The 13,014-nt window shown below is 43.0% G+C and overlaps 1 protein-coding gene across 1 annotated transcript in view; it reads right to left on the reverse strand.

The window, feature by feature from the left end:
- The window catches only part of myo3a (myosin IIIA), a gene marked incomplete at both ends in the record, with an annotated part of 30,121 nt that continues 17,107 nt past the window's right edge, over positions 1–13,014 (reverse strand). The window contains 10 exons of the mRNA XM_083995293.1: positions 1–115; positions 1,330–1,602; positions 5,134–5,174; positions 6,610–6,701; positions 10,131–10,275; positions 10,366–11,286; positions 11,404–11,647; positions 11,735–11,858; positions 11,936–12,022; positions 12,107–12,269. Coding sequence (XP_083851419.1) covers positions 1–115; positions 1,330–1,602; positions 5,134–5,174; positions 6,610–6,701; positions 10,131–10,275; positions 10,366–11,286; positions 11,404–11,647; positions 11,735–11,858; positions 11,936–12,022; positions 12,107–12,269 — 2,205 coding nt within the window. The remainder of the gene's footprint in view (positions 116–1,329; positions 1,603–5,133; positions 5,175–6,609; positions 6,702–10,130; positions 10,276–10,365; positions 11,287–11,403; positions 11,648–11,734; positions 11,859–11,935; positions 12,023–12,106; positions 12,270–13,014) is intronic.

Raw genomic sequence — 13,014 nt, forward strand, 5'->3', positions numbered from 1 at the left:
TCAGTACTGTTTGATGAGCCTTCGTCTCTGCGAGGTCTTCCTCAGCAGGTGTCTGAAGTCGTACGGGTTGTCGTCGGTGCGACTCTCCGTGGAGGCCATCCTGGTAACGGAGAGCCTGTTGGGGGGAAGAGCAGAGAGAAATTCAGCACGGAGATAACGAAGAGGAGATGGTTTGAGAGATGTGAAGCTAAGACGATGAGAAAGGAGATGAAAAGATTCATATTTGGGAGAAACATTTCATATTGTTTATCATCTTCAGGAGTCATTTATCACGAGCGTGGGCCTGTCTCACGCTGAGGCCAGACACTGAGAGAAACTAGATGAAATTCAGACTTGGCTTTGTTGTTTTCTGCTCTCGAACCAGCAGGAATGTGAAATGTAAGTGTGGTTTTTGTTATGGAGGAAATTAAAGTTAAGTAGATATAGTGGCTAAACAACGAAATTTACAAAAATACAACTCTGCAAGGGATGAATAAAATCTTTTCTTTCAGGTGACAAAAGCCACCGATTGGTTGTTCAGCACCATTCCATTGATGTGTTTTACTTTACTAGTCATTAATTCAAGAAATTCTTAAAGAGATAGTTCAACATTTTGGCAAATTGGCCCATTGCTATAGTCATAGCAGTAGGTTCGTTACCTTTAATTGTCGGTGCAAGCTATTTTTAGAACGGCGGAGCAGAGCCGTGAGCTGCTCAGAGCTACGCTACGGAGGCTCATAGGATTTCTTGGTTTCCTTCATCAAACTCATCAAATACACTATCCAACAACTCCACAACACTCCTGTGGATAAGTTGTGACCTGCACATTCACCACGCTATGAGATAATAATGGAACGTTACGAGACAGAGTTGTTTTCAAGGTAGATTCATGCACAACTGCAGATGCGCGTTCCTGTCTCTGCATTTACCTCTAAAACAACACTGTCTCGTAACGTTACGTTATGATCTCATAGCGTGGTGAATGTGCAGGTCACAACTTGTCCAATCGGGGCGTTTTGGAGTTGTTGGATTGTGTATTTGATGAGTTGGATGAAGGAAACCAAGAAATCCCATTAGCCTCCGTAGCGTAGCTCTGAGCAGCTCGCGGCTCTGCTCCGCCGTTCTAAGTATTTGAAAGTCTCACCTTGTTTCAGTGACATACTGTACATAGTGACATCACCGTTAGGCGTGGTTAACACCAAGCTCAAGGGAAGTTCAGTCTGGTGCTCAGTTCATTTTTCTAGATTATTTTCATCTGAACTTTTTGACTGATTCAAAAAAGTAGATTCCATTTCAATGTGAAAAAAAAACATCTCTGTGTCTGCACCCTCCTGGACCTAGATGATGTACCTGCTGTCGTCGACGGGTTTTGGGCGCTCCGGGTCTGTGACGGCCCTCTCTCTTGTCGGTCTGGCACCAGCTGGTCTCTGCTGGTCAGGCTGTTTCTTGTCCACAGACCGTCTCCTGTCCATGGAGCGTCTCCTCTCAGGCACGCTGCTGGGCTCAGGCTGCTCTGTGGAGATGCTGCTGGGTTCCGGCTCCTCTGTGGATATGGACGGCTCAGACCTGCTGGTGGACAGGCCCCTGTAGTAGTGGTCGTCTACGTCCAGCAGCTTCCCTGGACTGAAGCACAAACAGAGGACACAATGGACGTCAGCGCACAGGCTCTTTGGGTCAGTCATACTAATAACATGTCATGGACTTTGGCTTCTTCATGTCTGCTGACTCTTATTCTGGAAATATCACGTTTTGAAGGGTCTTTAACATATATTTGGGTGTTTGTCTTGCCTTCGGACCCCCAAAATGCAAGAATTGACAAAAAAAGATGTAATTTGCAGGCCCTAGGTTGAAATCCATGTGGCTCTACGAGCTGTTCCCTCAGATGTCTTCCAGTGATGTAACTTGCTTTCGTATTTGCATAACCCCACCCCTACCTGGTACCAGTAGAAGGGATGGGGCGGGGCAAGCAGTGGTTCATTTGCAGGGACAGGCAACAATAAAAAACAATGCAATGCAAAATGAAAGGCAAAACACCCCCAGGTCTGTTAATAATCTCAGAAACCTGAGTTTCATCCTCCTGTTTTCACCCTTTTCTGTGTTTCAGTCATTCCCAAGCTGCTGGTTGAAGTCCTCACTGTATAGTAAGCAGCTTGTTTTAATTTTCCCTGAATGACTGTGGTCTCTGGTTGACTGAACATCCTCAAAGGTTTCCCTGGATGATACAGATGTTGAAGATACAAGCTTTTTTTATATGTTCATATCAATGTTTTGGAGTTTAATTTTGAGCTTCTTTTGTCCAGTTTTTCTACTTGACAATTAGCTGACCACCAGTGTGGTGACATGTCCTAGAGGAGAAGCAGGATAGAAGATGAACTGCTGTGAGCGTTGGCCTATCAGACATTATAAATGGTCCATACACAGCACACAGCCCTCCTCTCTGCTTCAGGGAGGTTGTTATGAAGCTGAACTAGAGCTCTGACCTCTATAAAAACAGAAGTGAGAAAAAGACTATTTCCATGTGGACATCAATGAGTCTCACACATTCTCACATGGTGAGAGAGCTGCTATTGGAAATCAGTGTCCTTATGAGAACAGCGCTGCAGCATCAGAGGCATGGACACTGTCCCAGTAAACTGACAATCTCACAACAGCACTGTGACGAGTCACAGGCCTGACCTTATAACCACACGCAATCATCAAGTTCTAGATGCACAGCCATCCCACTGATGAATCATGATGAATGTGCCATTCAGAGGCTGAGATGAAAATTTCTTCCTGATTGTAATTATCTCCCTGTTCTCTGGGCCACTGGCTGAATTATGTCACCGACTCTGTGATGACATTGGCTCCAATAACAGACTTTTATCAGCTGTTTTATACACAGAGCTGGATCAATACTGGATCAGAGGTTGCTCCTTAATCAATGTGGCCACTGCTGACATTTGTAGCCAGCTGATAAAGCAGGTCGGTCATCACTCTGGTCCTCACTCACTGTCCTTAACCATTACAAGGATTTCAGAGAAATTTTGTAGACATTCATGGTCTCCAGAGGATGAAACACTGTATCATATATGGTATAGTAAGAAGCATGGATTTGAAACACAGCTTCATTGTTGTGTCTGCCAATGTGGCTTAATGTAGTCATATACGTACATCCTTATATCAAGAGTGATGTTGCCATAAATTTTACCTACATTATTTATAGTGGACATTTAAATTAAGTGAAATACCCAGAGTAAAATCTGTGAATATATAGGGTGAATGTTTACACTGCATGACATGTTCTGACCATTTATGCTAATTATATAGTCATTTATATGATATCATGTAAACCTAGAAGCCCAACAACAAACTGGAGCAGAGAATAAGAGATAGTTTTAAACTCTTTGTGCAACACAAACATTTCACAGCCTGTCTTGAAACTATGTTAAACTGCATTGACCCCATCAAACATTTAATCTATTTACATTTACATACACATTTCCTTATGGTTTTTGTTCGCCTATTTTCAAGTCAAGTGACCAAACTGTATATAACTGATACTGTATATTACTGATACGAGGGGTGGGACACATGTTATCATGATATTTGTGTCTTGATTCGATATCATTGCGATATCAAAAATATTGCAATATGCTGCGATATACTGCGGTTTATTCGCTTTTTCAACTGCAAATGAAAACTTTGTTAATTAAAATCTTTTAAATAAGATCAACTTCTGTCTGTTCAGAATACTTGGTGTCCGTATATTAATACAATATTGCCATGTAAAATATCTCGACAGTATGCTGTACGGATTTTTTCCCCCCACCCCAATTCATACACATATTTATGTAACATACTGTACATGCAAAATCTGTGAATATATGTATTTATTTATAGTTTTGAAATCTGTAGTAAGCATTATTTTCTTCCTTGTCTATTTAACTGTGGTTTAGCCCTCCCTCAGTAGCTGACACAGTGTTTGCTGTGGGGCTGGTTCATCCCTGGTTCACTGCTCATGCTAACTACCTATTTCCCCCAATGCTTTATTTCCAACAAACTGCTGTAGCTACTATTGGAAACATTAAAGACTTCTTCTTTCTACTGGTGGAATTCATCTCACAAAGCTTTAAATGGCAAATAAAAACAGCTTCATGAGCTGAATGGCTGTTGTCACATCTTTCAGAGACAGAGCACACAACACACATGGACAGTAAGTGATCACAGTTGTGATATTGGCACTAAAATCTTGGTTATCTGTGGCACACACAGTCATCGTTTCTCTCCCCATTTCTCCCTCTGTATGTCTTCACTCCCATTTACTGTCATTACCTCCCTCTTTTCTCCACTTCTTGCTCCTCTCACCCCCCCACGATTTCCCATCTCCCATCCTCCTCTGCTGTCAGCTTCAGCCAGAGATGCTATCTTTCCCGCTGACCTTCTCATCCTTAATGATGCATGTAAACTGCTCCTGTCCATCGCTGGCCTTATTTATCTGCTAACAAATTATTACCCTTGATGTTTGGAGCTGTGTGTGTGTGTGTGTGTCTCTGTATGTGTGTGAGTGTGTGTCTTCAGACTGTGGTGATGAAGCACCCTGGCCCCTGGTTGTTCAGCCAGCCCTATCAGTCTATCTTCACCCTCTCTCTGGGTGGGATTCTCACCTTGTGGCCTGTAAGGCACATACATATGCATGAACACACACACACACACACACACACACACACACACACACACACACACACACACACACACACACACACACACACACACACACACACACACACACACACACACACACACACACACACACACACACACTTTTAAGTCCCTTTTTTTTAAAGAAGACTCTGGCCTGCAGGTAAATTTAGCTATACAACTCTGTAAATCATACAAGCCCTAACAGAAGACCAGTGAAATACCACCATACAAAACAGCATTAAATTTCATTGAGCATACACAGCTACTGTAGCCCCGGTGAAAGATGAGGCTAATTAATTTCACTGAGGATGTGTGTAATGCTGCAGGTCGTTAACTTTGCACCCAGACACTGTCCTTATGTTGGCACCGTCCTGCAGTCATTACTCTGGACCACCAGGCAGCGGGCCAGTCTCTTAAAAACAGCCGTGACAGGTTCTTAAAATTAAGTTGAAATAGGAACTGGACACTTACCCCTCTTTCCTGGGCTTGCGTTTATCGTCCTGGACGGAGCGCTGAGTGCAGAGAGACAGGGCAGGTTGGTAATGATCAAACAAACACTACTAATCTCTGTGTTCAGGTACAGCACTAAACTATTTACAACAGATATAACCCCTCAGCCTTTTCTTGTTGTGCTGTGACACCTATTCTTTGAGAAGATGCTGCTGTTTTGTTCGTTATTCACTTTTTTTTTTTATTAATACTAGCATTTCTAAAATCTTTAAAGGGACAGTTCAACATTTTGGCAAATAGGCCCATTGCCATAATCCCTACAGTCATAGCAGTGGGTTTGTTACCTTTATTTGTCGGTGCAAGCTATTGTTAGAACGGCGGAGCAGAGCCGCGAGCTGCTCGGAGCTACGCTACGGAGGCTAACGGGATTTATTGGTTTCCCTCATCAAACTCATCAAATACACAATTACACAACTCCAAAACGCTCTCATGGACAAGTTGTGACCTGCACATTCACCACGCTATGAGATAATAACGGAACGTTAAGAGACAGAGTTGTAAATTCATGTAAAACTGCTGATGCGCCTTCCCGTCGGGGAAAGGTTTTCAGCAAGCAGTCTCTGCATTTGCCTCGAAAACAACTCTGTCTCATAATGTTCTGTTATTAGCTCATAGTGTGGTGAATGTGCAGGTCACAACTTGTCCACCAGAGTATTTTGAAGTTGTTGGATTGTGTATTTGATGAGTTTGATGAGGGAAACCAAGAAATCCCATTAGCCTCTGTAGCATAGCTCTGAGCAGCTCGCAACTCTGCTCCGCCGTTCTAAAAATAGCTTACACCGACAATTAATGGTAACAAACCTACTCCTTAAACTATAGGGATTATGGCAATGGGCCAATTTGCCAAAATGTTGAACTATCCCTTTAAAGGTAACTACCTTTCAAATATTTGAAATGATTTTCTCTCTAACACGTGATCACATTTATAAGACATCAATCAAGTTATCACTTAAGTCGTGTTTCAAAACTTCAAACATGGCACAATTATGGCTTTTCTAAAAGTTTTCTAGTGCTTATTTTTTAAAGTTATTGATCAGAAGATTTACGCCTTTAATACACAACTAGGTTAACTAGAATTGCTGCCAGCATTATAGCAAACTTCAGGTACTGCAAAAAGAGCTATTGTCCACTCAAATTATGTAACATTACAAATAATCATGAATGAAAGGAAATCAGAATGAAAAGAAACTGTCATAAGTACAAACAAACCTGCAGGGAAATGACCTGTCAAATATAATAAAGAAAGTCTGGAATATACTTTTGCAGACAGCTTTGTATTTTTGCTTTTGGAGGGTAAAGTGTGCAGTAAAGTGAAGCTTACTACACAAAGACAAAACAATCAATAATGCATTGTGAAAGCCAATAGGTGGTAAAAGCAGTGGCAGCATCACATGCCAGCTGTATCAAGTATCCGAAATCATTCGGCGTGTAACTCACATGAATCAGGGTGTAGTAGGTGGAGTCCTCCGGTGTGTTCAGGGTCTTGGGCTGCTGCGTCCTGCGGGGGGTCCTCGACAATTTCTTGTCAGCTGAAAAGCAACAAAAGGCGGTTGAAAAACACCAGACAGCAGGAATCACAATGATTGTATCGAGCAGTTGTCAATGAAAGGGGCTGGGAGCAGCTGCTACGTGTTGTTGTCTACATTTTGGGGACACATGTTCCCTCGACCCGCTTCCTCTTATTTTATACATTTCTGACAAGAGAAAGCATGTCGACTGACAGTGCTTCATGCATTTATATTTAGGTTTTGAAGGGTTTCTGATTGTGTTGCATCTGCACTGTATTATGGTGTTTTTGTGATTAATTAAGAGATATCGAAAAATGTGCACTGTGCAATAAGATTGCAAGATGTGAGAAGAATATTTTTTATTTTATAATGGTTAAAAAAAAACTTCATAACTGAATTATTGTATCTTATTACTTTTTCTTGGTATTATGAAAAAGATTGTTCATGTCGACTTAGATACACAATAAATAGCTATATGAATTCATTTTTGTTCTTTTTTTTGGTCTATTTATTTTTCTTCTAAGTTTTTCTTGAGGTATTTTATAACTTTTTATTAATAAGAGGGGACTGAGTTTGCAGCAAACATGGCCACCCTCAAACAATGTTGTGATACATGGCTGTTGTCTTTAACCCCTCAACTACTGCCACCAGAGCGCTCAAGCACTGATTTTTCTAACATTTCTAATTTACCTGACATATTTAGGCCTTTTTCAGCTTTAGAACAGAACAAACCACTCCTACTTAGCCTTTGTCTCTCTACTCCTCAGATTTGTTAAGTGGTCAGTTCAACACAGGGGCTGATGATTTGTGCAGAAAGGTGAATCCTAAATAAGACGATGTGAAGCGATGTGGTCTCGATGATACACCTGTGTAACAGGCTGGCCAGAGTTTTTCCATCTCGCCGAAGGAGCCAGGTTGTTGTGGTCATTTGAGTGGCGGCCTATCACAGGCAGATGGTCGGGGAGTTGGAGGAATCGATGTGCACGGCCGACTGGATTACTAAAGTGACACCACGCAGCACTTTGACTTTGTTGTGCTTATTGAGCTGCCCTCCATACATACTGCAGTTTAACCCTAAGGCCTTTGGCCCATTTGAATTTTCCAACAGAGATTATGTGAAACAGCCTTTGACACCAATGAGCCCTATCATTTCGCGATGACCTGTATTTACCTCCTACAGTAGCATGGTATCGAACTTGAAGCGGGACGACTGTGTTTGCAACCAGCTCGGCTTTGTTTCATGCATGACATATTCCCTTTGCTACAAGTTGATACCCTGTAACATGAACTCTTCTCTATGTAAATGTAATTATAAACATATTACAATGACCTTTGCCTGTTGCTTATTATTAATCATTGTTCATGCAACGGTGAAACATGTGGCATAACAATCCATCACCTGCAGCAGCTCTCAGGTAAAGTAGATTAGATAGAGTTTCTGATATTATTGAACAACTCAATCTAAAGGTCATTCTGTATTGCTCAAACAAGTAAGCCAATTTCACACACCCTCTTTTTAATTCCGGCCATAATTGTATGAAACGCACGCTCGCAAAAACGTGATTAACGTTTGATGACCTTTCCCATGAGGAACATTGTGATTGGCGTTTCTCCTATTTCACTGTCTGTGCCACAAATGATTCCTATGAAGTTTATTACGTCAATGAAATTCATGAGGACGGCTCAGGACTATCGATGGAGGAATGACCTAGTGAGGCTGAAAAGCCTCATTTTATAGGGACTTGCAGTAGCCCTTGGAAATAACACAGATAATTCATTCTGCCTTTCTTCAGGCAACGTGCTGTGCTCGAAAACAGTCTGGAAAGGGCAAACATGCCCGTATTTAAAGACAACAGCAAGCTGGACTGAGTGTGTGTGTGTGTGTGTGTGTGTGTGTGTGTGTGTGTGTGTGTGTGTGTGTGTGTGTGTGTGTGTGTGTGTGTGTGTGTGTGTGTGTGTGTGTGTGTGTGTGTGTGTGTACTACTGTAGCTTATTTGTCTTTGAAAATAATTTAGATTAAAACACACAGATTTGCATGGCTGGTTTTGTGTGTGCTTTGGAAAGAGCTGTTTCCATTTGTTCCCAGTCTTTATGCTAAGCTAAACTAAGCTAAGCTAAGTCCATACTGTTCAAATCTCATAACAGATATGACAGTGCTTCCCACATTTTCATCTGAATACTTGCAACAAAGCAAAGTGACCAATTTTCCAAGGACTTAAACTGTCTGATGCTGATTTCTGAACACCAACATTGGATAATTCAGTTTTCCTACAATGTGTGCACATGGTAACATGGTTACAGTTTGATCATGTTTAGGGGAATGTGGGTCTGTCAGTTTGTTGTCTCTTCTCTACCCTGTTTTTTTATTTATTTATAAGTGACTGAAGAGTTTTGAAATTCTAGTTTCTTCATTTAGATCTCCTACTACTCTCACAAAGTCACGAAGTCTCTCGTTAATTTAGTCAAATATAACACTTGTCTTTGGTTCTGAATTACAAATGAAAATTTAATGGAATTTAAATGTTGAGTATCAGACGCAAGGTTGAAGAGATACCGGAAGCCTCCGCTCTCGATTTTGTAATAAAACTCAAAAGGGCCCCTGAAGATCAGCAAACGTACAGAATAATCACGACGATGCCATCCAAGGGACTCATTGGTCTGTGTTACATAATTACTTCATTACTTCATCAGGACAGCTGAACCAGCTGACATTTCAGCTGCCATCTCTGATTTCGCAGACACGGTGAACTTTCAATTTGTCGTCTTTCCCTCTGCTCGCCGCGCCACAAAAGCAATTACACCTATCACCTGTGAAAATCAAATTTTTTTTATATTTGATGACACATCAGCTAGAGAAGCCACTTCCTGTTGTGGCACTTGACTTTCCCAGGTTTCCTGACCTAATCAAGTCTGAGGAGAGAGAGAACAGGATGCCGTCCTCTGATAACATCACATTTTACTGTGAGGAGAGGGTAATAAAAATCTGCGCCTCTGTCTTTTTTCTTATTTCACACCAAGGAAACGAGAGCGGCGTGGAAACAGCTGGCACAGGCTCACACAGCTTTTAACTCTGAGATAATAAATAGTGAATACAGACAGATCCCCTCCCCAGATCGTGTATATTTACAATCAAAGCTTGCACAGGACGCTTTCTTTTTCTTTTTAGTGTGGAAATGACTCAGTTGCACTCTGACTTATGTGGGTGAATGTATCTGAACTCCATTTAACTCCCTGTCTGTCTGCGACTCCACTGAAAGATGCATAGACTCAAAGACTGAAAGAATTCTTCTGTCCCTCTTGATTATCTGATGATTCAAACACAGAACCAAAACTGCACATTAACCTCAGGTTAATCCTAGCCGACACTGTGCTTTATATGTATAGCTTTATCAATCTTCCTTTTTTTTTTTTTTTCTTTCTTACGCACAGAACCGGTCTAGCTTATCTCACTTGATTGCTGAGTCTGGGGAACGAAGCCATTGATTGCGCTTCCTTTCACAAACATGCCGTTGTTGGCTGGGTTTGATTGATGGGCCTGGATGATCTCGTTCAGCTTCTGCTGCAGGGCCAGGAAGTCCTGGGAAGTCTTCGTGATCTGTGGAGGGAGATTAAGCAGAAATAATATGGAGAAAAAGAAAAAGCTGTTGGAGGAGCTGTGACTAGGTGATGAACGGTGTTTTTGAACCTGTTTGGAGAAGCTCTCCAACGTCTCCGCTTCGGTCTGTGCCGCCTCCTTGTTGGCCCTCAGGTTCTTCCTGTCCTTGTATCCTCTGAAGTTACTCTGGATCTTCACTGCAGCCTGTTCCTCCTCCTGTCTTTCTCTCTCAGGATCGGTGTCGTCCTTATGTTCGATCTCCACGTCGTCAACATCCAGAGCCTCCTCCTCCTCTTTGCTCTCCTCCTCTGCGTCGTCGGCAGGTTCTTCCTTCGCTTTCTCCTTCGCTTCTTTCTCTGCTTTCAGCTTCTTTCGGTCTCTGTGGCCTCTGAAGTTGCTCTGGAGAACGGTGGCGGCTTTTTCCTCGTCCACTCCGTCCGGGTCCTCGGCGGACGCCTCCTCCTGGGACTCCGGCCCGGGTTCCTCTACATGTTCTTCTTCCTCTTTTAAGGGTTCCTGCGTAACCTCTGTTTCCTTCTTCTTCTTCTTCGGGATCTTCCCTTCCTCCTCCAGTCGTTTGCGCTCCTTGTGGCCTCGGAAGTTACTCTGAAGCACCACAGCTGCTTTGGCCTCATCTGCATCTTCTGACTTGGCGTCACTTGATGATGCTTCTACGTCTTCTTGAGCTTCCGTGGATTCGTCTTTCTCCGTTTCCTCAGCTGACGGAGCTGCTTCTTCCCCCGCGGGGCTGTCTCCTTTCTGTTTCCTCGCTGGGATTTTGCCTTCTTCTTGCAGCCTCTTCCTCTCCTTGTGGCCTCTGAAATTACTCTGGAGAACAGTGGCGGCCTTGGTTTCCTCCTGTACGTCGGCAGCCTCTTCTCCTGCGGCATCTTCCTGTTCGGCCTCTCCTTTCTTCTCCTCTTCCTGCTCTTCTTTTCCACTTGCAGCTGCCGGTGCGTCCGTAATCACCGCCTCATCCGCTACTTCTGTGTGTTCGTCATCCTCTGGCACCTGCGTATGATCACTGTCATAATTTTCCTCTGCTTCGTAAGTACTTTCTTCATCCTCATCATTCTCTTCTGTCTTTTCCCCTTCTTCTTCCTTGCTCGTGGGCTCCTCTTCCACCACCGCGTCCGCCGGCAGCGCGAGCTCAGCCCCGGCCATCGTCTTTTTCCTCTCCTTAAACTTTTTCCTCTCTTTGTAGCCCCTGAAGTTGCTCTGAAGAACCACGGCAGCTTTGGTTTCGTCCTCCTCGCCTTCACCTTCTGGAGTGGAGGAGTTCTCGTCGTTGGTGCTTTTCTCTGCTTCTGCTGCCTCCTGTTCCTCCTTTTCTTTAAGCGCCTTCTCTGCTTGCTCTTTCTCTTTGGCTTCCCTAGAAAAGAAAACAGACACATCTTTAAAATAAACCAATTCAACTTCTTATTTTTTTTAGGGATTTATTGTAGTAGTTTTCTCCTACCGTTTCTTTTTGTAGCTCTTCCTTTCCTTATGCCCTCTGTAGCGGGCCTGAATCTTGGTTGCTGCTTTATTCTTTTCCTCTACCAACGCCTTGTATTTCTTTTTTGCGAGATAGCCCCTGCAAACTGAAGAGGAAGACGAGCAAAACGTAAACCAATGAAATTCACACCAAGCTTGGATTGTGTAGTATAACTCCTCTCACCAGCCTGGAACTGGGTGACGAAGGCCTCAAACTTTGCTTTGCTTTTGTCTTCGGCGACCCTCTTGCGGGCTTGCTGACCTCTGTAAGCTGCGGGTGAAAGCGTGAATTATTATGGCTGCCCCGTGACTCATTCATATTCTGGGACACCAATAGAGTGTACAGATTACTAACCTGACTGCAGCACCACAGCACTCTGTTCTCGCTCTTTTAATATCCGCCGGTAGCGCTTGGCTCCCAGCCAACCTCGAACGTAGGCCTGCAGCAGGATGATGCGCTGTGTGGCTTGCTGCACCATCAGATTTAGATGTTCAACGTGGTAGTACTTCAGGAAAACCTGAAAGTCAAGACAAAGAATCACATAATTGACTACGGCATCAATCTGTTTTTTCTTAAAGGGATGCAAGCTATTTTTAGAACGGCGGAGCAGAGCCGCGAGCTGCTCAGAGCTACGCTACAGAAGCTAATAGGTCACAACTTGTCCACAAGAGCATTTTGGAGTTGTTGGATTGTGTATTTGATGAGTTTGATGAGGGAAACCAAGAAATCCCATTAGCCTCTAATGCAAAATGTTGAACTATCTCTTGAACATAAAAATCCAGTTTTTATAGTTTTCTGTAGTTTGGCACATAATATTCTCTCTTTTTTTGTTGACAGGAATTGACAGGATAGTTTAGAGGGACAGGAAATGGGGAGACAGAGATGGGGAATGACATGCGGCAAAGGGCCACCGGGGCAATCGAACCATCTTTCATGGTTCTCCTACTTGTTAAAAAAGATGTGTGTTGCAGTCATGTTTACCCCTTTTGTACAGTTTTTTTTTGCAATCTTCTACAGCAGGGATGTCAAACATATGGCCTGTGGGCCAAAACCGGCCTGCCAGAGGGTCCAGTCCGGCCAGCAGGATGATTTTGCCAAGGGTGAAAGCCAGAAGAGGCATAATATTGTTCAAATGGCAAGTATTTTTCTCAAGAAATTTCAGGCTGTTCATAACATGTTTTGTAAAAGGAGGGTTCATTTGCACTAAATCAAAGGAAATATTTAGAGTTCTCGTTATTGATAGGTTATTATGCTATTATTTC

Source organism: Trachurus trachurus, assembly GCF_905171665.1.
Source record: "Trachurus trachurus genome assembly, chromosome: 20".
Taxonomy (NCBI): Eukaryota; Metazoa; Chordata; class Actinopteri; order Carangiformes; family Carangidae; genus Trachurus; species Trachurus trachurus.